The 25,357-nt window shown below is 45.0% G+C and overlaps 1 protein-coding gene across 4 annotated transcripts in view; it reads right to left on the bottom strand.

The window, feature by feature from the left end:
• Nucleotides 1-25,357, bottom strand: part of LOC120977767 (E3 ubiquitin-protein ligase RNF14-like) — a 152,822-nt gene that overhangs the window by 13,510 nt on the left and 113,955 nt on the right. For 3 of the 4 annotated variants that reach the window (XM_040405865.1, XM_040405879.1, XM_040405873.1), the window contains exon 9: nt 235-304. The exons of the other annotated variant lie outside the window; for it this stretch is intronic. In XM_040405865.1, the coding sequence (XP_040261799.1) occupies nt 235-304 (70 nt within the window). The remainder of the gene's footprint in view (nt 1-234; nt 305-25,357) is intronic. 4 annotated transcript variants of the gene reach the window in all.

Raw genomic sequence — 25,357 nt, 5'->3', positions numbered from 1 at the left:
AACACTTTACATCAGCGTGGCCTGCGCATAGTCTCCATCAGCCTCAGACGTTTAAAAAAATAAAATAAAAATTTCCTCACTTGCTCCAGACGGTGCCCTATAAAATTCCCAAGCTCCATCAGCTTCAGATAAGACATCAGCTTCAGATAAGACCCCTCAAACCTCTATCAGCCTCAGATTGGACCCCCATTGGACCACAGATCAGATGTTAAAAAAAATAATAAATAAACTTACCTCGCTTGCTTTGGACAGTGCTGCCTCTCCCTGCCCCCTGGTCGTCTTCCGGCAAGCGCTTAACTGTGACCTAACATCACACAGCGTCAGATCATAGTAGAGTTGTTACGATACCAACATTTTGATTCTGTTTCAATATCAAGAAAAAGTTTTGCGGTACCCAACACCATTCAATACCATGCAAAAATATTAAAAACCTTTGAAAAGAATTAACATTTTCTTTGCATCGCCATTTTCTGACAGCCATAATCTTTTTATGTTTAGTCTACAAAGCTGTATGAGTGCTTGTTTTTTTGAGGGACAAACTGCAGTCTTTATTGGTACAATTTTTGGGGTATATACAACTTTTGATCACAAACTTTTGACAAAAAAAATATTTTTTTTCTGACACAGTGATGCCTGATATATTTTTTTATATGTAAAATAGGGTGACAAACTTAATATTTTTGTGGTTTTTTTTAAAACTTTTTGTTTAATACTTTTTAGCCTCCTTAGGGGGTTAGAACCTGGGATCTTTTGATCCCTTATCCTATTCCCCCTTATAGATATCTATCAGGGTAAATGGGATTCTGACATGCTCCCTGCAGGGCTGTTCCTCGTGCACAGCTTAGCAGGAAGGTTACTATGGCTACCCAGGAAAGTCTCAGTAGGCCCCAGGCTGCCATGATAACTGATTTAAGACCCACAATTTCACAGCAGGGGAGCCGCATCCATCTGCCTTAACTTAGAGATGCTGAGTTCGCTGTTAAATGTGGCATCTGAGGGGTTAATTGACTGGTTTTGGCATGCTAACCGCACATGGAGAGGGCTCACCACAGCAGCCCGCTCCTACAATACTCTGTGCATAATGCCGTACATGTACAGCATTATGCGTTAAAGGGTTAATCTGAGGCACATGGTGTTGTTTATTTTTTAACCTCCATGTGCCTCAGCCCCTTTACTACTGATCCACTTTTCACCTTAACCGCCTCCGGACCGCCTAACGCAGGATTGCGTTGCGGAGGCGGCAGCGCTGCGCACAGTCACGCATATACGCGTCATCTCGCGAGACGCGAGATTTCGCTCAAAGCCGGCCCGCGCATGCGCATCGCGGGCCGGCAAAAGTTAGAGGACAAGTTCGTCATCAGCCTGCCAGCCACGATCATTGGCTGGCAGGCTGGCGATTTTCAAAAAAACGAATCACAAGCCAGATAACACATCATATTAGTAAATATGATGTGTTAAATGGCTTGTCTGCTCCTCTGCTGGTCCTTTTCGTCGGTTGGTTCCAGCAGAGGAGCAGAGATCACTGTGAGTACCCACCAACACTACACTTAGCCCCAGATCACCCGAATTAACCCCTTGATCGCCCCTGTCAATCACCTAGTGAAAGGAAAAAAGTGATCAGTGTAAACTGTCACTTTTTTTTTCCCCTGGTATTGACTGTTAGGTTTTAGGATAGTTTAGGCCCCTTGGTTAGGTAGTTTAGCGTCGGTTAGCGCCCAGCCCCCCGCACCGCAGTCACTGATTCGCTGATTAGCGTATCGCTAATCAGCATTTGTACATTTATAGTATCTGTAAGTGATCAAAACTGATCACAGTCAGATCTATAATTGTATTAGTGTCACCTTAGCTCGCCCTCCACCCAAAACGCAGTGTTTGCCCGATCAGACCTGATCGGTCGCCCACACGTGCGTTCACCCACGCCCACCCCGCCGCAGTGACAAAAAATATATATTTTTTTGATCACTGCACAATCACTTTCCAAGCACTGCGGCGATAAAAAAAATCAGTTTTGATATTTTTTATCAACCGCAGCGGCCTCCGGTACTTCGCTAGCCTCCCCTTTGTAAGACAGGCTTGCTTTTTTTCTTGGGTAGTCTCAGGGAATACCCCTAAATTTAGTAGTCCAAATGTCAAACAGGGGGTATTCTTCTGAAGAGGCCTACAGGATTCTGACCCAGTCGGATGAGGAATGGGAACCCTCATCTGACGAATCTAGCGGGTCAGAATATGAACCTGTAGAAAGCAGTGGCACTCTGACCCAAAGTTCGGACGAGGAGGTGGAGGTCCCTGATAGAACCAGGCGTACCCGGCCCCGTGTCGCTAGACCACAGGTTGCGCAGGATCCGCTTCAAGAGCAGCAGAGTGGGGCTGGCGCTGTCGGATCACGTGGTGAGGCATACACCAGCAGCGCAGCCCTCCCTGGACCTAGTACCAGCACTGCCGTACAACATGGTGAAGTGGCGAGCACCAGAAGGGCAGTTGAAGCTGGTACGGTGGCACGTGCAGTAGTTACCCCGTCGCAGCCACCGCACAGACAGGCCCGTAGAGCCCCTAAGGTGCTGGCAAATCCTGATTGGCAGTCACCAACTTCAGCCGCACCATTAGTTCCCCCTTTCACCGCCCAGTCTGGAGTTCGGGTTGAGACAGCTCAGATCGGTTCGGCCCTGGGATTTTTTTTAGCTGTTCTTGACTGCGGAGCTCTTGGACTTAGTCGTGGCAGAAACAAATCAGTATGCCACACAATTTATATCCGCCAACCCGGGAAGCTTTTATGCCCAGCCTTTCCGGTGGAAACCAGTCCAAGTTTCCTAAATTAAAATTTTTCTGGGCCTTCTCCTCAACATGGGTCTAACCAAAAAGCATGAATTGCGGTCATATTGGTCCACGAACCCGATTCATCACATGCCCATTTTCTCTGCTGCTATGTCCAGGGCACGATTTGAGGCCATCCTGCGTTTCCTGCACTTGAGCGACAACACCACCTCCCGTCCCAGAGGCCACCCAGCTTTTGACCGGCTCCACAAAATTCGGGGCCACATAGACCACTTCAACCAGAAATTTGCAGATTTGTATACCCCAGAGCAAAACATCTGCGTAGACGAGTCCCTAATACATTTAACCGGGCGCCTTGGCTTAAAACAATACATCCCAAGCAAGCGCGCCCGGTATGGGGTCAAATTGTATAAGCTCTGTGAAAGGGCCACAGGCTATACCCACAAATTTCAGATCTATGAGGGAAAAGATCAGACCCTGGAGCCTGTCGGTTGCCCTGACTACCTGGGAAGCAGTGGGAAGACAGTCTGGGACTTGGTGTCACCCTTATTCGGCAAGGGGTACCATCTTTATGTGGACAATTTCTACTAGGGGTGCACCGAAATGAAAATTCTGGTCCGAAACCGAAACTTCAGGATGCCCTTGACCGAAAACCGAAACCGCCTTTTTGCCCAAATACTTTAAAATAACTTTTTTTTTAATGATTTTATTAATAATTCTTTTTCATGAATGAAATTCATCTGTGGGTGGTGCTGTTATGGAGAGGGGGATCTGTGGGTGGCTCTGTTATGGAGAGGGGGATCTGTGGGTGGCGCTGTTATGGAGAGGGGGATCTGTGGGTGGCGCTGTTATGGAGAGGGGGATCTGTGGGTGGCGCTGTTATGGAGAGGGGGATCTGTGGGTGGCGCTGTTATGGAGAGGGGGATCTGTGGGTGGCGCTGTTATGGAGAGGGGGATCTGTGGGTGGCGCTGTTATGGAGAGGGGGATCTGTGGGTGGCGCTGTTATGGAGAGGGGGATATGTGCACTGTTATGGGCATAACAGTGCACAGATCCCTTTCCCCATAACAGTGCACAGATCCCTTTCCCCATAACAGTGCACAGATCCCCCCTCCCCATAGCAGTGCCATAGACCGATCCCCCTACCCATAACAGCCCCGGCCCTGCTGCTCACAGCATCACTCACTGCATTTTTACCTTACAATCGTGACGCTCCAGTAACAACTCTGCAGGCAGAGCGGAGGGCGGCGTAACGTCACTTACTCACGTGACGCACCTGCTCCGCCTCCTTCATTCATAAAGTGGGCGGAGCAGGCGCGTCACGTGAGTAAGTGACGTTACGCCGGCCTCCGCTCTGCCTGCAGAGTTGTTAGTTACTGGAGCCTCACGATTGTAAGGTAAAATAAAGATGCAGTGACAAAGTAAACCGCCCGCCCGGCGCCCGCCCGCAGATGGTGGGTGACAAATCCCACACCCCATATTTTCGGCCGATATGTAACAATATCGGCCGAAGTGGATTAGGTGCATTTTCGGCCGATATTTTCGGCTGCCGGAATTTCGGTGCACCCCTAATTTCTACACAAGTGTGGCCCTCTTCAGGCATTTGTTCCTAGAACAGATTGGCTGCTGTGGCACCGCGCAAACTAGTCGCGTGGGCTTCCCCCAACGGCTCGGCCATTTTTTACAGATTTTGATTTCAAACTACTTACCACACATTTGGGCCCATAGAATGCCAGGGCAGTATAACTACCCCACAAGTGACCCCATTTTGGAAAGAAGACACCCCAGGGTATTCCGTGAGGGGCATGGTGAGTTCCTAGAATTTTTTATTTTTTGTCACAAGTTAGTGGAAAATTATGATTTTTTTTTTTTCTTACAAAGTCTCATATTCCACTAACTTGTGACAAAAAATAAAAACTTCTATGAACTCACTATGCCCATCAGCGAATACCTTGGGGTGTCTTCTTTCCAAAATGGGGTCACTTGTGGGGTAGTTATACTGCCCTGGCATTCTAGGGGCGCAAATGTGTGGTAAGTAGTTTGAAATCAAAATCTGTAAAAAACGGCCGGTGAAATCCGAAAGGTGCTCTTTGGAATGTGGGCCCCTTTGCCCACCTAGGCTGCAAAAAAGTGTCACACATGTGGTATCTCCGTACTCAGGAGAAGTTGGGCAATGTGTTTTGGGGTGTCATTTTACATATACCCATGCTGGGTGAGAGAAATATCTTGGCAAAAGACAACTTTTCCCATTTTTTTATACAAAGTTGGCATTTGACCAAGATATTTATCTCACCCAGCATGGTATATGTAAAATGACACCCCAAAACACATTGCCCAACTTCTCCTGAGTACGGAGATACCAGATGTGTGACACTTTATTGCAGCCTAGGTGGGCAAAGGGGGCCACATTCCAAAGAGCACCTTTCGGATTTCACCGGCCATTTTTTACAGATTTTGATTTCAAACTACTTACCACACATTTGGGCCCCTAGAATGCCAGGGCAGTATAACTACCCCACAAGTGACCCCATTTTGGAAAGAAGACACCCCAAGGTATTCGCTGATGGGCATAGTGAGTTCATAGAAGTTTTTATTTTTTGTCACAAGTTAGTGGAATATGAGACTTTGTAAGAAAAAAAAAAAAATCAGCATTTTCCACTAACTTGTGACAAAAAATAAAAAGTTCTATGAACTCACTATGCCCATCAGCGAATACCTTAGGGTGTCTACTTTCCGAAATGGGGTCATTTGTGGGGTGTTTGTACTGTCTGGGCATTGTAGAACCTCAGGAAACATGACAGGTGCTCAGAAAGTCAGAGCTGCTTCAAAAAGCGGAAATTCACATTTTTGTACCATAGTTTGTAAACGCTATAACTTTTATCCAAACCATTTTTTTTTTATCAAAGACATGTAGAACAATAAATTTAGAGAAAAATGTATATATGGATGTCGTTTTTTTTTGCAAAATTTTACAACTGAAAGTGAAAAATGTCATTTTTTTGCAAAAAAATCGTTAAATTTCGATTTATAACAAAAAAAGTAAAAATGTCAGCAGCAATGAAATACCACCAAATGAAAGCTCTATTAGTGAGAAGAAAAGGCGGTAAAATTCATTTGGGTGGTAAGTTGCATGACCGAGCAATAAACGGTGAAAGTAGGGTAGGTCAGAAGTGTAAAAAGTGGCCTGGTCATTAAGGGTGTTTAACCTCCTCAGGACCGCCGTACGCAGGATTGCGTCTTTGCGGCGGTCCTGTTGTTCTGGGTGGACGCGCCGGTGCGTCCTCTCGCGAGATTTCCTGTGAACGCGCGCACACAGGCGCGCGCGTTCACAGGATCGGAAGGTAAGCGAGTGGATCTCCAGCCTGCCAGCGGCGATCGTTCGCTGGCAGGCTGGAGATGTGATTTTTTTAACCCCTAACAGGTATATTAGACGCTGTTTTGATAACAGCGTCTAATATACCTGCTACCTGGTCCTCTGGTGGTCCCCTTTGTTTGGATCGACCACCAGAGGACACAGGCAGCTCAGTAATATGTTGCACCAAGCACCACTACACTACACCCCCCCCCCCCGTCACTTATTAACCCCTTATTAGCCCTTGATCACCCCTGATCACCCCATATAGACTCCCTGATCACCCCCCTGTCATTGATTACCCCCCTGTCATTGATCACCCCCCTGTAAAGCTCCATTCAGATGTCCGCATGATTTTTACGGATCCACTGATAGACTGATCGGATCCGTAAAAATCATACGGACGTCTGAATGCAGCCTTACAGGGGCGTGATCAATGACTGTGGTGATCACCCCATATAGACTCCCTGATCACCCCCCTGTCATTGATTACCCCTCTGTCATTGATCACCCCCCTGTAAAGCTCCATTCAGATGTCCGCATGATTTTTACGGATCCACTGATAGACTGATCGGATCCGTAAAAATCATACGGACGTCTGAATGCAGCCTTACAGGGGAGTGATCAATGACTGTGGTGATCACCCCATATAGACTCCCTGATCACCCCCCTGTCATTGATTACCCCTCTGTCATTGATCACCCCCCTGTAAAGCTCCATTCAGATGTCCGCATGATTTTTACGGATTCACTGATAGACTGATCGGATCCGTAAAAATCATACGGACGTCTGAATGCAGCCTTACAGGGGAGTGATCAATGACTGTGGTGATCACCCCATATAGACTCCCTGATCACCCCCCTGTCATTGATTACCCCTCTGTCATTGATCACCCCCCTGTAAAGCTCCATTCAGATGTCCGCATGATTTTTACGGATCCACTGATAGACTGATCGGATCCGTAAAAATCATACGGACGTCTGAATGCAGCCTTACAGGGGAGTGATCAATGACGGAGGTGATCACCCCATATAGACTCCCTGATCACCCCCCTGTCATTGATTACCCCTCTGTCATTGATCACCCCCCTGTAAAGCTCCATTCAGATGTCCGCATGATTTTTACGGATCCACTGATAGACTGATCGGATCCGTAAAAATCATACGGACGTCTGAATGCAGCCTTACAGGGGAGTGATCAATGACTGTGGTGATCACCCCATATAGACTCCCTGATCACCCCCCTGTCATTGATTACCCCTCTGTCATTGATCACCCCCCTGTAAAGCTCCATTCAGATGTCCGCATGATTTTTACGGATCCACTGATAGACTGATCGGATCCGTAAAAATCATACGGACGTCTGAATGCAGCCTTACAGGGGAGTGATCAATGACGGAGGTGATCACCCCATATAGACTCCCTGATCACCCCCCTGTCATTGATTACCCCTCTGTCATTGATCACCCCCCTGTAAAGCTCCATTCAGATGTCCGCATGATTTTTACGGATCCACTGATAGACTGATCGGATCCGTAAAAATCATACGGACGTCTGAATGCAGCCTTACAGGGGAGTGATCAATGACTGTGGTGATCACCCCATATAGACTCCCTGATCACCCCCCTGTCATTGATTACCCCTCTGTCATTGATCACCCCCCTGTAAAGCTCCATTCAGATGTCCGCATGATTTTTACGGATCCACTGATAGACTGATCGGATCCGTAAAAATCATACGGACGTCTGAATGCAGCCTTACAGGGGCGTGATCAATGACTGTGGTGATCACCCCATATAGACTCCCTGATCACCCCCCTGTCATTGATTACCCCTCTGTCATTGATCACCCCCCTGTAAAGCTCCATTCAGATGTCCGCATGATTTTTACGGATCCACTGATAGACTGATCGGATCCGTAAAAATCATACGGACGTCTGAATGCAGCCTTACAGGGGAGTGATCAATGACTGTGGTGATCACCCCATATAGACTCCCTGATCACCCCCCTGTCATTGATTACCCCTCTGTCATTGATCACCCCCCTGTAAAGCTCCATTCAGATGTCCGCATGATTTTTACGGATCCACTGATAGACTGATCGGATCCGTAAAAATCATACGGACGTCTGAATGCAGCCTTACAGGGGAGTGATCAATGACGGAGGTGATCACCCCATATAGACTCCCTGATCACCCCCCTGTCATTGATCACCCCCCTGTCATTGATCTCCCCCCCCCCCCCCTGTAAGGCTGCATTCAGTCTTTTTTTTGGCCCAAGTTAGCGGAATTTTTTTTTTTTTCTTACAAAGTCTCATATTCCACTAACTTGTGACAAAAAATAAAATCTCACATGAACTCACCATACCCCTCACGGAATCCAAATGCGTAAAATTTTTTAGACATTTATATTCCAGACTTCTTCTCACGCTTTAGGGCCCCTAGAATGCCAGGGCAGTATAAATACCCCACATGTGACCCCATTTCGGAAAGAAGACACCCCCAGGTATTCCGTGAGGGGCATATTGAGTCCATGAAAGATTTAAATTTTTGTCCCAAGTTAGCGGAACGGGAGACTTTGTGAGAAAAAAATTAAAAATATCAATTTCCGCTAACTTGTGCCAAAAAAAAAAAATTTCTATGAACTCGCCATGCCCCTCATTGAATACCTTGGGGTGTCTTCTTTCCAAAATGGGGTCACATGTGGGGTATTTATACTGCCCTGGCATTCTAGGGGCCCCAAAGCGTGAGAAGAAGTCTGGTATCCAAATGTCTAAAAATGCCCTCCTAAAAGGAATTTGGGCCCCTTTGCGCATCTAGGCTGCAAAAAAGTGTCACACATCTGGTATCGCCGTACTCAGGAGAAGTTGGGCAATGTGTTTTGGGGTGTCATTTTACATATACCCATGCTGGGTGAGATAAATATCTTGGTCAAATGCCAACTTTGTATAAAAAAATGGAAAAAGTTGTCTTTTGCCAAGATATTTCTCTCACCCAGCATGGGTATATGTAAAAAGACACCCCAAAACACATTCCCCAACGTCTCCTGAATACGGCGATACCAGATGTGTGACACTTTTTTGCAGCCTAGGTGGGCAAAGGGGCCCACATTCCAAAGAGCACCTTTCGGATTTCACTGGTCATTTACCTACTTACCACACATTAGGGCCCCTGGAAAATGCCAGGGCAGTATAACTACCCCACAAGTGACCCCATTTTGGAAAGAAGACACCCCAAGGTATTCCGTGAGGGGCATGGCGAGTTCCTAGAATTTTTTATTTTTTGTCACAAGTTAGTGGAATATGAGACTTTGTATGAAAAAAAATAAAATAAAAATAAATCAGCATTTTCCACTAACTTGCGACAAAAAATAAAAAATTCTAGGAACTCGCCATGCCCCTCACGGAATACCTTGGGGTGTCTTCTTTCCAAAATGGGGTCACTTGTGGGGTAGTTATACTGCCCTGGCATTCTAGGGGCCCAAATGTGTGGTAAGGAGTTTGAAATCAAATTCTGTAAAAAATGACCTGTGAAATCCGAAAGGTGCTGTTTGGAATATGGGCCCCTTTGCCCACCTAGGCTGCAAAAAAGTGTCACACATCTGGTATCTCTGTATTCAGGAGAAGTTGAGGAATGTGTTTTGGGGTGTCTTTTTACATATACCCATGCTGGGTGAGATAAATATCTTGGTCAAATGCCAACTTTGTATAAAAAAATGGGAAAAGTTGTATTTTGCCAAGATATTTCTCTCACCCAGCATGGGTATATGTAAAATGACACCCCAAAACACATTCCCCACCTTCTCCTGAGTACAGAGATACCAGATGTGTGACACTTTTTTGCAGCCTAGGTGGGCAAAGGGGCCCATATTCCAAAGAGCACCTTTCGGATTTCACTCGTCATTTTTTACAGAATTTGATTTCAAACTCCTTACCACACATTTGGGCCCCTAGAATGCCAGGGCAGTATAACTACCCCACAAGTGACCCCATTTTGGAAAGAAGAGACCCCAAGGTATTTCGTGATGGGCATAGTGAGTTCATGGAAGTTTTTATTTTTTGTCACAAGTTAGTGGAATATGAGACTTTGTAAGAAAAAAAAAAAAAAAAGAAAAAAAATCATCATTTTCCGCTAACTTGTGACAAAAAATAAAAAGTTCTATGAACTCACTATGCCCATCAGCGAATACCTTAGGGTGTGTACTTTCCGAAATGGGGTCATTTGTGGGGTGTTTGTACTGTCTGGCCATTGTAGAACCTCAGGAAACATGACAGGTGCTCAGAAAGTCAGAGCTGCTTCAAAAAGCGGAAATTCACATTTTTGTACCATAGTTTGTAAACGCTATAACTTTTACCCAAACCATTTTTTTTTTACCCAAACATTTTTTTTTTATCAAAGACATGTAGAACAATAAATTTAGAGCAAAATTTATATATGGATGTCGTTTTTTTTGCAAAATTTTACAACTGAAAGTGAAAAATGTCATTTTTTTGCAAAAAAATCGTTAAATTTCGATTAATAACAAAAAAAGTAAAAATGTCAGCAGCAATGAAATACCACCAAATGAAAGCTCTATTAGTGAGAAGAAAAGGAGGTAAAATTCATTTGGGTGGTAAGTTGCATGACCGAGCAATAAACGGTGAAAGTAGTGTAGGTCAGAAGTGTAAAAAGTGGCCTGGTCTTTCAGGGTGTTTAAGCACTGGGGGCTGAGGTGGTTAAGCTATAGGGGCTGAGGTGCTTAAAGGGCTTCTGTCAGCCCACTAAACCGTTTTTTTGTTTGTTTACTAATAATCCCTATACTGTGAGCTCTGCATACATAAGTTAAATAATCATTTTTGTTCAGTAGAATTTGATAAAAAGCGATTTTTAAAATATGCAAATTACCTTGCTACCAGCAAGTAGGGCGGCTACTTGCTGGTAGCAGCCGCATCCTCCGACCCTAATGACGCCCCCTCCGCATTGTGATTGACAGGGCCAGGGAACGGAATCGTTCTCTGCTGGCCCTGCCTGTTAGCATTCAAAATCTGGCGCCTGCGCTGCGGCCGTACGTATCTTCAATCTGCGCAGGCGCACTGAGAGGCGGCCGCTCTCTCCTCAATGCGCCTGCGCCAGGTGTAGATGTGACATCATCGGCGCAGGTGCATTGAGGATGGAGCGGCCGAGCAAGTGGCCGTCTATCAGTGCGCCTGCGCAGATTGAAGATAGGTACGGCCGCGGCGCAGGCGCCAGATTTTGAATGCTAACAGGCAGGGCCAGCAGAGAACAATTCCGTTTCCTGGCCCTGTCAATCACAATGCGGAGGGGGCGTCATTAGGATCGGAGGATGCGGCTGCTACCAGCAAGTAGCCGCCCTACTTGCTGGTAGCAAGGTAATTTGCATATTTTAAAAATCGCTTTTTATCAAATTCTACCCAACAAAAATGATTATTTAACTCATGTATGCAGAGCTCGCAGTGTAGGGATTATTAGTAAACAAAAAAAAAAAAACGGTTTAGTGGGCTGACAGAAGCCCTTTAAATCCCAGGCCGATATTTGCAAATCTGACATGCATCACTTTATGTGGTAATAACTTTGGAACGCTTTTACTTATCCAAGCCATTCTGAGAATGTTTTCTCATGACAAATTGCACTTTATGACTAAATTTGAATTTCTCTACTTTTAAAGACAGATAGTAACTCAAAAAATAGTTATCAATGAACATTCCTCATATGTCTGCTTTATGTTGGCATAACTTTGTAAATGGCATTTTATTTTTTTAGGACGTTTGAAGGCTTAGAAGTTTAGAAGTTATTTTTCAAATTTCCAAAGCCATTTTTTTTAACCACTTCGTATCCATGCCATTTTCCCCCCTCCTAATTTTGCAAATCTGACGTGTCACTTTATGTGGTAATAACTTTGGAACGCTTTTACTTATCCAAGCCTTTCTGAGAATGTTTTCTCGTCACATATTATGCTTTGACAGTGGCAAATTTGAGTCAAAATATTTCATTTACAAATAAATTTCTATTTCTCTGCTTTTAAAACAGATAGTGATACCTCCTAAAATAGTTATTACTTTACATTTCCCATATGTCTACTTAATGTTTGGATAATTTTGTAAATGCCATTTTCTTTTTTGGGGACGTTAGAAGGCTTAGAAGTTTAGAAGCAAATCTTAAAAAAATTTAAATTTCCAAAACCCACTTTTTAAGGACCAGTTCAGGTCTGAAGTCACTTTGTGGGGTTTACATAATAGAAACCACCCATAAATTGCCCTATTTTAGAAACCACACCCCTCAAGGTATTCAAAACTGATTTTACAAACTTTGTTAAGCCTTTAGGTGTTCCAGAAGAATGAAAGGAAAATGGAAAAGAAATTTCAAAATTTCACTTTTTTGGCAGATTTTCCATTTTAATAAAAAAAAATTCTTTAACACATCGAGGGTTAACAGCCAAAAATGCAATATTTATTACCCTGATTCTGCGATTTACATAAACACCCCACATGTGGTCGTAAACTGATGTAACGGCACACAGCAGGGCGCAGAAGAAAAGGAGCGCCATAAGGTTTTTGGAAGGCAGATTTTACTGGACTAGTTATTAGATGCCATGTTCCATTTGAAGCCCACCTGATGCACCCTTACAGTAGAAACTCCCAAAAAGTGAGCCCATTTTGGAAACGAGGGGATAAGGTGCCAGTTTTATTGGTACTATTTTGGGGTACATATGATTTTTAATTGCTCTATATTACGTTTTTTTGTGAGGCAAGGTAATCAAAAATTGGCGGTCTTGGCACTGTTTTTATTCTTTATTTTTTACAACATTCATCTGACAAGGTAGATCATGTGCTATTTTCATAGAGCAGGTTGTTACGGACGCAATGATATCAAATGTCTTTCTTTGCTTGTTTATTTCAGGTTTACATAATAAATAGAGTTGAGAAGAACCTGGATGTTCGGGTTCGGCCGAACTTCACAAAAAAGCTAGAGTTCGGGACCCAAAGCCCATTGAAATCAAAGGGGACCCGAACTTTGGAGCACTAAAATGGCTCTAAAAAAGTCATGGGTCATGGAAAGGGCTAGAGGGCTGCAAAAGGCAGCAAAATGTGGTTAAGAGCATGGCAAGTGCTCTGCAAACAAATGTGGATAGGGAAATGACTTCAAATAACATAAAATATGTAAAAATAAAAAATAATAATCTTGATCTAGGAGGAGGAGGTCCATATGGAGTAGGAGGTTGAGGAGGCGGTGTAGGTTGAAGCGGCGGTGGAGGAAGAGGAGGTAGCCAACACTGTTTTTTTTTTTGTTCGAATTTGGGTAGACCCTAAAACATTGGGAAATATAAAAAATAAAACAAAGAGAAAGTGCGCTGGAGTACAACAATGGCTGGGTGAGGCCAGTATACATGTCTATTCTGCACAAGGTACGGACAAGTCCTGTGGAATCCTTGCCTGGTTCATTTTAATGAACGTGAGCTTGTCCACATTGGCTGTGGACAGGCGGCTGCACTTCTCTTTGATAACCCCCTCCTGCCGTGCTAAACAAACGTTCAGACAATACACTGGCTGCAGCGCAGGCCAGCACCTCCAAGGCATAAAGGGAAAGCTCAGGCCATGTGCCCAATTTGGAGACCCAGAAGTTGAAGGGGGCAGACCCATCAGTCAGTACGTGTAGGCGTGTGCACACATACTGCTCCACCATGTCGCACGTCCCCGTGATGTCCACAAGCCAATTGGATATCTTCCCTATCAACTTTCGATGTTCTTTTATGCTCCTACCATGGTGATCACGGGTAACGGGGAATCAGGGTTCCATGCCAGAGAGGGAGCCTGAGAAAGGGATACCACATCCAAGGGAGGTCAATGGATGAAATATGATCGAGCGGAAATGTGGGACAAGTTGTTAAAGCGGAAGCATCCGAGAAAAGGAGGGGGCGCGCAGCAATTACCCACTCCGACTCGGGGAGGTAGTGATGATAAATAACAATACAGGACTCTTAAGATGGCCTGTTATTGTAATGATTAATAAAAAATTACAGGGAATGTCACTGGGGTATTTTGGATTTGGAAACGTTAGACAGGAGAGGCCCTGCTGCCGCTTTGTTGACTCTAGATAACTTCTGCCTGATCGCACGTCCCCGATCCAATTGGATACCTTCTCTATCAACTTTCGATGTTCTTTTATGCACCTACCATGGTGATCACGAGTAACGGGGAATCAGGGTTCCATGCCGGAGAGGGAGTGTGAGAAAGGGATTCCACATGCAAGGGAGGTCAATGGCTGAAATGTGATTGAGCGGAAATGTGGGACAAGTTGTTAAAGTGGAAGGATTGAATAAAAGGAGGGGGCACACGTCAATTAAAGACGAATTTTAGAAATGTAAGTCCCTGTCACCTATGCAGAGCAGGGTTTTTTCATTGGCAAAAATGGGTTAATGTCATCCACCAATGGAACAGACGATTTTTAAAAATTTCGGTCCCTGTCAACTATGCAGAGCAGGGGTTTATTCATGGCAAAACTGGGTTCATGTCACCCACCAATTGACCAAAATAAGAGCTTTGCTCAATTAAAACATAACTTTTACTAAGTTGCGCTTAAAAATATGGGGAAACCCAGTTAAGTGCTCAAAAATAACAGTGATATCATAGATGTGTATCTCAGTGAATACTTGTAACCGGACAGTCCCTATAATAATAAGGAATGGTCTTACCAGATCCAAGAGTGTCAGTCTGTCCGTGTTACAACCGGCTGTGTAATTCCAAACGGATTAATTGTACGCAGTTAGGCTCGCATTGCTGTGTGGATTCTTCCATGGGACAGAGTACTACATAGCCCTAAGTATGATCCCTAAACCATGTGTTTGGGTAGGGGCTATTATACCCTGCCTATCAGCAATACAGAGCACCCGCTCCGATAGGGGCGACCCCGTCGGGAACCTGTCCCTATAGGGGGCCTAAATCCCTCTCTAATGTCCCAACATGTTTCATCCCACTACACAGGGACTCATCAAAGGAGGTATATAATCTTAGAGAGTCAGCGCTATAATATGTAGTTCAGTTGAACGCTGGAGATGTCGAATGGATAGACAAGTCCATTTATTCCAGGGACAGCTTCAGACAGTGGTCCATGTCCCGGTGTGATGCGGGGAAGTGTCACCAGCATCCACGTCTCACCACCACCATTTTTGAATATGTTGTTCACCCAGATCAGAGCTATCCATGGATGTATAAATTATGGGGATATGTGGGGTTTTGAGGTGTTTTCTGTGTTTTGGGGAAAAATGTGTGTTTTCTGCCTGTGAGTGATTAAGTTAGCCCATTATGTTTGGTAATTGTATCACAGGCAGAGCCTATTGTGTTTTGGTAATTGTATTTGGTTGATTGCGTCAAAGACAATGCCCATTGTATTTTGTTGATTGCGTTACAGACAGAGGGAAGGGGGTTTTGTGTACAATTCTGGGAAGGTTTTAATACTATAAATGCATGTGATTGGCTAATATAAACTGTCACAGTCTTCTACAAGGTCACCAGGGGGAGTGTCCCTTGCTAGGAGACCTGCATAAAAGGCTGAAAAATAATCCATTAAACAGTTCCTGTTTTACATTCACCATAGAGCCTCGTCTCATGTGTGTGGGGATTGCTATACGCTGTATACTCCCCTGGCTATAACTCCTAGCTTTTGTAAGAGCTGTTTCTTGTTCCTATGGCGGTTACGGTGTACAACGGAGTGCTTGGAGCCCTCGTGAAGCACTAGGAGCATCTATCAACGGAGGTACCAAATCAGGGTGCCAGGAGATCCGTTACAGGTACCACCCAAAAACATTGGGAAATATAAAAAATACAACAATTTTGGGTAAGGCCGGTATACATGTCTATTCTGCACAAGGTATGGGCAAGTTCTGTGGGATCCACGCCTGGTTCATTTTAATAAACGTGAGCTTGTCCACAATGTCTGTAGACAGACGGTTGCGCTTGTCTGTTATAACGCCCCTTGCCATGCTAAACACACGTTCAGACAATACACTGGCTGCAGGTCAGTCCAGCACCTCCAAGGCGTAAAGGGCAAGCTCAGGCCATGTGCCCAATTTGGAGACCCAGAAGTTGAAAGGGGCAGACCCATCAGTCAGTACGTGTAGGCGTGTGCACACATACTGCTCCACCATGTTGCTGAAATGCTGCCTTTTGCTAAGACGTTCCATATCAGCTGGTGGTGCTGGTTGTTGTGGCGTGCTGACAAACCTTTTCCACATTTCGGACATGCTAACCCTGCCTTCTGAGGTGCTGGCGGTGCCCCAGCTGCGTTGGCGACCTCTTCCTTCTCCTCTGCCTTCACCTTATACTTCCACTGTGCCCCCGCAGGTGGGAATGCCATCAGCAGCGCGTCTACCAGCGTGCGCTTGTACTTGCGCATCTTAAGATCACGCTCAAGTGACGGAATTAAGGATGGTATGTTGTCCTTGTAACGGGGATCAAGCAGCGTGGCCACCCAGTAATCAGCACAAGTTAGAAAGTGGCCAACTCAGCGGTCATTGCAGAGACACTGCAGCATATAATCTCTCATGAGTGCCAGGCTGCCCAGAGGCAACGACAATCTGTTCTCTCTGGGAGGTATATTGTATGTGTGCTCTGTATCCCCCTAGCCACGCACCAGTGATGGCCATGAGCTGGTTTGGGCGCCACTATGCTGTGAACATGGTTCCTCCTCCTCCACCTCGTCATCCTCCAGAACTGTGCCTTGGCTGGACAATTGTGTACCTGCCGTATGTTGGTGCAGGAACCCACCCTCGGAGCCACTTGTGAATGACTGGCCTGAAACCCTTGTAAATGATCCCTATTCCTCCTCCTCCTGTGCCACATCATCTTCCATCATCGCCCGAAGCATTTTTTAAAGGAGGCATAAAAGTGGGATAGTAACGCTGAGAACAGCGTCATCGGCACTGGCCATGTTGGTGGAGTACTTGAAACAGCGCAACAGGGCACACAGGTCTCGGAGGCTCAGTCATTGGTGGTGAAGTGGTGCTGTTCCGCAGAGCGACTCACCTGTGCGTGCTGCAGCTGAAACTCCACTATCGCCTGCTGCTGCTTGCACAGTCTGGCCAGCATGTGCAAGGTGGAGTTCTACCTTGTGGGAACGTCGCATATGAAGCGGTGAGCGGGAAGGCTGAAGTTACGCTGCAGCGCTGACAGGCGAGCAGCAGCAGGGTGAGAACGCCAAAAGCACGCACAGACGGCCCGCACTTTCTACAGCAGCTCTGACATATTGGGGTAATTTTTCAGGAATCTCTGCACCACCAAATTTAGCACATGTGCCAGGCAAGGGATGTGCATCAAACCGGCTAGGCCCAGAGCTGCTACGAGATTTTGCCCATTATCGCACACCACCAGGCCGGGCTTGAGGCTCACTGGCACCAACCACTCATTGGTCTGTTGTTCCATGCCCGTCCACAGCTCCTGCGCGGTGTGGGGTTTGTCCCCCAAACAGATGTTTCAAAACTGCCTGCTGTCATTTAACCCTGGCTGTGCTGAAGGTGTTACGCTGACTGGATAAGGAGGCGGTAGAGGATGAGGAAGCAACAGGAGGCAAAGAGAAGCGCCCTGCAATCCTCGATAGTGGAAGGACATGCGCCAAACTGCTATCCGCCTCAGGGCATTGTGCCTGCCGCCACTGCATTTACCCATTGTGCTGTTAGGGAGATATAACGTCCCTGACCGTGCTTTACTGGTCCACGTAGCCGTAGTTAGGTGGACCTTGCCACAGATGGCGTTGCGCAATGCACACCTGACTTTGTCCCCCACTTGGTTGTGCAGGGAAGGGATGGCTCGGATGGAAAAGTAGTGTCGGCTGGGCACGACGTACTGTGGGACAGCCACCATAAGGCATTTAAAACTCTCCGTCTCCACCAGACGGAATGACAGCATTTCAAAGGCCAGGAATTTTGAAATGCTGGCATTCAGGGCCAGGGATGGCGGGTGGGTAGGGGGGTACTTCCTCTTTCGATCCAGTGTTTGGGAGATAGACAGCTGAACGCTTCCATGGGACATTGTAGAGATGCTTGGTGACCCAGGTGGTGGCGTTGCTGGCACATCCTCTGTTTGCGGGGTGGCAGGTGCCACTGTCACTCCAGAGGGGGGTGAAGAGGCCGAGACTGCAGCAGAAGAGGAAGCAGGAGGAGGCAGAGACCTTTCTTGGTTTTTGAGATGTCTACTCCACTGCAGCTCGTGCTTTGCACTTAGATGCCTTGTCATGCAGGTTGTGCTCAGGTTTAGAATGTTTATGCCACGCTTCAGGCTCTGATTGCACAGCGTGCAAACCACTCGTGTCTTGTCGTCAGCACATTGTCTGAAGAACTGCCACGCCAGGGAACTCCTTGGAGCTGGCTTTGGTGTGCTCGGTCCCTTGGTGCGGTGGGCAGTAGAAGGCATACTGTCTAGGGGACGGCCACTACACCCTGCTCCCCCTTTTGCTATGCTGGTGGCTCCGTGAGACCACCGCCTCTTCCTCCGAACTAGACAGGTCACTCGCATGACTTTGATTCCATGTGGGGTCAAGGACCTCATCGTCCTCCACATTATCTTCCACCCAGTCTTCACCCCTGCCCTCCTTGTCAGTCTGCACACTGCAGAAAGCCACCTGTGTTTCGTCATCATCCGAGACGTGCTGCGGTGGTCCTTCCATGTCCTCATCCTGAAACATAAATGGTTGGGCATCAGTGCACTCAATCTCTTCCACTTCTGGGACAGGGCTATGTGGATGGCCCTGGGAAACCCTGCTAGCAGAGTCATCAAAAAGCAGAAGAGACTGCTGCATGACTTGGGGCTCAGACTGCTTGGCTGATTTGCGTGAGGTGAAAGACTGATGGCTATGGGCTGCAGGTGCCAACTCTGATCTTTCAGCAAGGGACTGGGTGGGAGACAATGTGAAGGAACTGGAGGCACTGTCAGCCACCCAATCTTCTATCGCCTGTACTTGTTCTGGCCTCACCATTCGTAGAGCCGCATTCGGCCCTACGAAATAACGCTGAAGGTTCTGTCGCCTACTCGCACTTGAGGAAGGTGTTTCACTTGTGAGTGTAGTTGGCATAGATCGACCATGTGCTCTCGCTGCAACAGGAGCTCCACCAGCAGCACCACGTCACTTATTTGATGCTCTCCTCATTCTTTGCGTTCACCCACCAAACTAACAGATGGTTTATGTCAGGCGACAATGTAACCGCCAATAGTCAACAATTAAGTTCACTGACAGTAAGGCAGTGCTGGTGTCATAAAGAGGAACAATTTCTTGAGGTCACACAAAAGTGTGAAAGGCAAATTATATGCAATTACTTCACAGTCACAAAATGTTTTAATTTGTCAACCAACAATGTAGCAGCAGTATTGACTGGTTATATTGGACTGTCACAAATGCAGCAAAGCCCCCAAATGTAGTATCTTGCACAAAATGGGTGTTTTTTTAAAACCAGAATATAACAGCGGTATTTAATGCTTGTATTGGACTGTCACAAATGCAGCAAAGGCCCCAAATGTAGTATCTAGCATAAAATGGGTGTTTTTTTTTAAACCAGAATATAACAGCAGTATTTAACACTTGTATTGGATTGTCACAAATGCAGCAAAGGCCCCAAATGTAGTATCTAGCACAAAAAGTGTGTTTTTTTAAAACCAGAATATAACAGTGGTATTTGCTGCATTTGTGACAGTCCAATACAAGCGTTAAATACTGCTGTTATATTCTGGTTTTAAAAACACACCCATTTTGTCCTAGATACTGCATTTGGGGCCTTTACTGCATTTGTGACAGTCCAATACAAGCATTAAAGGCCCCAAATGCAGTATCTAGGACAAAATGGGTGTGTTTTTAAAACCAGAATATAACAGCAGTATTTAACGCTTGTATTGGACTGTCACAAATGCAGCAAAGGCTCCAAATGTAATATCTAGGACAAAATGGGTGTTTTTTTTAAAACCACAATATAACAGCAGTATTTAACGCTTGTATTGGACTGTCAGAAATGCAGCAAAGGCCCCAAATGTAGTATCTAGGACAAAATGGGTGTGTTTTTAAAACCAGAATATAACAGCAGTATTTAAAGGGAGTCTGTCACCACATTTGGGCATATTAGACTGATCAAATAGTGTTATATGTGCCACCCAGAACTTAAAAACGGTACCTTTGATGTATGTAACGGAGTTTTCTTTTAGCTGAAAATGAACTTTAAAGATTATGTAAATGAGCCCTCTCAAGTGCCCAGGGCGGCGTCTCAATCCTCCGAGCCCCAGGCAGCACCTCCTCAACGGCTCATAACCCCGCCCTCCGTGTGCCTCTGCCCGCCAGTTTACTCTCCTCCTCTCTCCTTTTCCACTGCAGCTGCGCGGTCAAATTCGTAGTGGGCGCATGCGCAGTAGGTATTGCGATGCCCTCCCAGGAGCGGGCATCGCATTGCGCATGCGCCCGCTACGAATTTGACCGCGCAGCTGCAGTGGAAAAGGAGAGAGGAGGATAGTAAACGGGCGGGCAGAGGCACACGGAGGGCGGGGTTATGAGCCGTTGAGGAGGTGCTGCCTGGGACTCTGAGGATTGAGACGCCGCCCTGGGCATTTGAGAGGGCTCATTTACATAATCTTTAAAGTTCATTTTCAGCTAAAAGAAAACTCCGTTACACACATCAAAGGTACCGTTTTTAAGTTCTGGGTGGCACATATAACACTATTTGATCAGTCTAATATGCCCAAATGTGGTGACAGACTCCCTTTAACGCTTGTATTGGACTGTCACAAATGCAGCAAAGGCCCCAAAAGTAGTATCTAGGACAAAATAGGTGTGTTTTTAAAACCAGAATATAACGTAAAATAGTTGTACCTGCGCTACCACAATTTGACTATCCTGTCTCTGTGAACAATCAGTACACAGAGCCGCTGCTGAATACCTGAGGGATGGCGGCTGCCTCGATCCACATGAATATATATATATATATTAAAAGTAAAGATAAGGTACCAGCGCTGGGATAAAGGAAATAGGGCACAATCAAGTAGCCAATACCTATTCTGATGAATGTTTGTTCGGAGATGCTTGTAATGCAAGTGGAGTCTTCAGACCATCAACAGTGCGGGACGGGTAGCAGTACTTCTTGCTCTACTTCAAAAAAGGCGCGCGCCGCTCCGGCCGGCAGCTGGCGCGCGCACGAGGGAGCGTGTTGGTGAAAGGATCCGGAGCATGGAATGTGACGTCACACCTGTCGTACGGATACTTCCGAGGACCAAAAAGCCAATCCTACGCGTTTCGAAGCCTACGGGCTTCTTTGTCAGGGATGGTTGCTGTAGTCAGTCCTGTGGAGTAAATAGGTATCCGGTTCCCATGGTAACTGCTATCCATTCCAATCCTGTTGTGCCCAATCTGCATTTTAAAGAGGAATATAAGGTACATTCCGATAGTTTGTGGGTTACTATATAGAAGTTTATAGTCTTCCTTGTCCGTCAGAGGTGAGTTTTTAGAAAGCAAATAGTTCCAGTTCTTGGTTTAGGCCCCTTGGGGCTAGGCTGTTTAATCTAAAAATCCATTTGCTTTCACACCGTGACATCTGCTGGATGAAGTCTCTGCCTCTTGCATTTGGTTTAACCTTTTCAATGCCCCCGAATATGGAGCCAGAAAAGGTGCCCCCATGATATTGGGCATAGTGGCGGGACAGAGGGGGGCCGTCATATTTTTTATTTATGTTATTTAGATGTTCTCTCATTCTGGTTTTTAGTTCCCGTTTTGTTCTACCTACATATAACTTCTGACAGGGGCATTTGATGAAGCATATTACTCTATATACTTCTCCTGGAGCCAAATGACTACTGGTAGGCGCTGTAAAAGTAGACTCTTATACTGACTTTAAAACCAGCCTCCAGGGCAGACTAACTGGTCAGGTGTGCATGACTGCATGGAGATCGCCACGCCTCCAATATATACTACAAAAATATTTTTTATTTATGTTATTTAGATGTTCTCTCATTCTGGTTTTTAGTTCCCGTTTTGTTCTACCTACATATAACTTCTGACAGGGGCATTTGATGAAGCATATTACTCCCCTGGTATTGCAAGAAATATACTGGTTGATTTTGTAGGTATGATGGGTATCACCTATCTCTACTATAGGATATTTAGTTAGACCAGGTTTAATCTTTTTACAGTTCTTGCATAGTTTACAGGGGGGAAAAAAACATTTGTCCTATGTGGGTAGGTTTATTGTTTTTCAGATAACGGGCTGATTTACAGGAGGGTGCTATCATGTTGGCTAGATTGGATGCCATTTTGTCATGGCGTAGCATTTCCCAATGTTTCTTAACAATCCTTTTCAGGATGAATGCCCCTTCACTGTATGTTGTAATAATGGGGATTTTAATGAGAGTGTTAGGTTGGTTTCCTCAATAGTTTGTTTATTCTCTCTAACATCCTGCAGGAGTACACATTACGGTCAACTTCTCTGATCTGTCTCACAATAGGTTCTAGGTCCTTAATCTTATATTCTTTTCCATAAGTTTATTATTTAGCTCCCTAGTTTCTTCTTCAAAATGAGTGATCTCAGAGCAGTTCCTACGTATCCTTATATATTGGCTCCGGGGAATATTTATCAACCAGGTGGGCAAGTGGCAGCTATTGAGAGGGATAAAACTATTACAGTCGGTAGGTTTGTGATATGTTTTTGTCTGGATCATTCCTTCGTAAATAGATATTGTTAGGTCCAGAAAGTTTACCTGTTCTTTGCTATAATACGGTGTAAAATGTAAATAAAATTCATTTTTATTTAAATCATTTAAAAACTTTTTTAGTTCCATTTCTCCATCCTTCCAAATAAAAACAATATCGTCAATAAAACGCTTCCAGAGGACCAGACCCGCCATAAACATCAATCCAACCCCCCGGGCCCCATTATTTCGGGTATCGACAGTTTGACAGCCAATTTATCCAAATATGTCGACATCCTACTACAAAGTCACGTACAGAAACTCCCAGCCTATCTCAGGGACACAAAACATTTTACAACTGTTGGGAAATATTAAATGGGAGGATGGCTATATTCTGGGCACCCTAGACATAACCTCCCTGTACACTGTTATAGAAAATTCAAAAGGGAGATCCGCAAGTGAATATTTCTTGGAAAAAGACGGAAAGATGCCTAAAGACCAGATCACTTTCATTGGTGATTGTATTATGTTCATCCTCACTCATAATTATTTTAAGTATGATCATGATTTTTATCTGCAGACATGGGGTACAGCGATGGGGACCAGATTCGCACCAAGCTTCGCTAATTTATATATGGGTCGATGGGAGGAGTCTACCATCTTCCCTCATGGCGGGCTTGGTGCGGGTCTGGTCCTCTGGAAGCGTTTTATTGACGATATTTTTTTTATTTGGAAGCATGGAGAAATGGAACTAAAAAAGTTTTTAAATGATTTAAATAAAAATGAATTTTACTTACATTTTACACCGTATTATAGCAAAGAACAGGTAAACTTTCTGGACCTAACAATATCTATTAACGAAGGAATGATTCAGACAAAAACATATCACAAACCTACCGACTGTAATAGTTTTATCCCTCTCAATAGCTGCCACTTGCCCACCTGGTTGACAAATATTCCCCGGAGCCAATATATAAGGATACGTAGGAACTGCTCTGAGATCACTCATTTTGAAGAAGAAACTAGGGAGCTAAATAATAAACTGATGGAAAAGGGATATAACAGTAAGGACCTAGAACCTATTGTGAGACAGATCAGAGAAGTTGACCGTAATGTACTCCTGCAGGATGTTAGAGAGAATAAACAAACTATTGAGGAAACCAACCTAACTAACACTCTCATTAAAATCCCCATTATTACAACATACAGTGAAGGGGCATTCATCCTGAAGGATTGTTAAGGATTGTTAAGAAACATTGGGAAATGCTACGCCAAGACAAAATGATAGGGGAGAAAATTCCGACATATCCCACTTTTGTATTCAAGAGGGCATCCAATCTAGCCAACATGATAGCACCCTCCTGTAAATCAGCCCGTTACCTACCCACATAGGACAAATGTTTTTTTTCCCCCTGTAAACTATGCAAGAACTGTAAAAAGATTAAACCTGGTCTAACTAAATATCCTATAGTAGAGATAGGTGATACCAATCATACCTACAAAATCAATCCCTAACCACCTAACAGGAGCATCCCTGTTATCACTTGCAAGGTATTAACCCTTGCATTGCTGTATCCAACCCTTGCATTGCTGTGCAGCCTTGGTATTTGTGACTGTGGATCCCCTGCATTGCTATACAGCCCTGAACTCCCCCATTGTCAACCCTTACCTACCCTGTCCCACCAACGATCCCTGAAGCCCTGATCACCCCCCACTGTACCTCACCCCTATTCCCTTGTCGTAACCAATAGGGACAGTAAGTAGAACCAGGTGGGTGGGCTGCTAATATAAATGTATGTGTGTATTGTATAGTCAGTTTGTGGGTGGAACTTGGGAACTGTGTAGTGTAGTTTAGTGCTGTATTTATAGTACTGTATTGTTAGTGTATTGCGTGCGTAGTGTATTGTTGGTATTAATAAATACTATGTTTTATTTATGACTATCTGTGTAATGTGTGGTTATTAGTAATAGTTAGTTTAGTAAGGCGCATGCAGCTAGCTTAGTGATTAGCGTCAGGCAAAGTATAGTGAAAGTATTGTATTATTGTTATATAAAGGTATAAATGGGCGGAGTCATCAATAGAAGGCTCCTCCCATTTATGAATATTAATTATTGATATTTGCATAAATATTTGTGATTAATATTCCCCTTTTACATTGGCAGTATATTTCTTGCAATACCAGGGGAGTAATATGCTTCATCAAATGCCCCTGTCAGAAGTTATATGTAGGTAGAACAAAACGGGAACTAAAAACCAGAATGAGAGAACATCTAAATAACATAAATAAAAAATATTTTTGTAGTATATATTGGAGGCGTGGCGATCTCCATGCAGTCATGCAAACCTGACCAGTTAGTCTGCCCTGGAGGCTGGTTTTAAAGTCAGTATAAAACTGAGTCTACTTTTACAGCGCCTACCAGTAGCCATTTGGCTCCAGGAGAAGTATATAGTGGGCTCAGCATGCATGTTGGTACTTGCATCCCTGGATCCGATGAAAGCTGTCACGGCACCGGACGGGGTTAAAAGCAGAGTGTGCCTGGCGTGCATGCTGTACCTGCGCTCCCTGGACTTTGTGTGGCTATCATGGCCCATA

This window comes from Bufo bufo, chromosome 1, assembly GCF_905171765.1.
Source record: "Bufo bufo chromosome 1, aBufBuf1.1, whole genome shotgun sequence".
NCBI lineage: Eukaryota > Metazoa > Chordata > Amphibia > Anura > Bufonidae > Bufo > Bufo bufo.
This window is presented reverse-complemented; position numbering and strand designations above follow the sequence as displayed.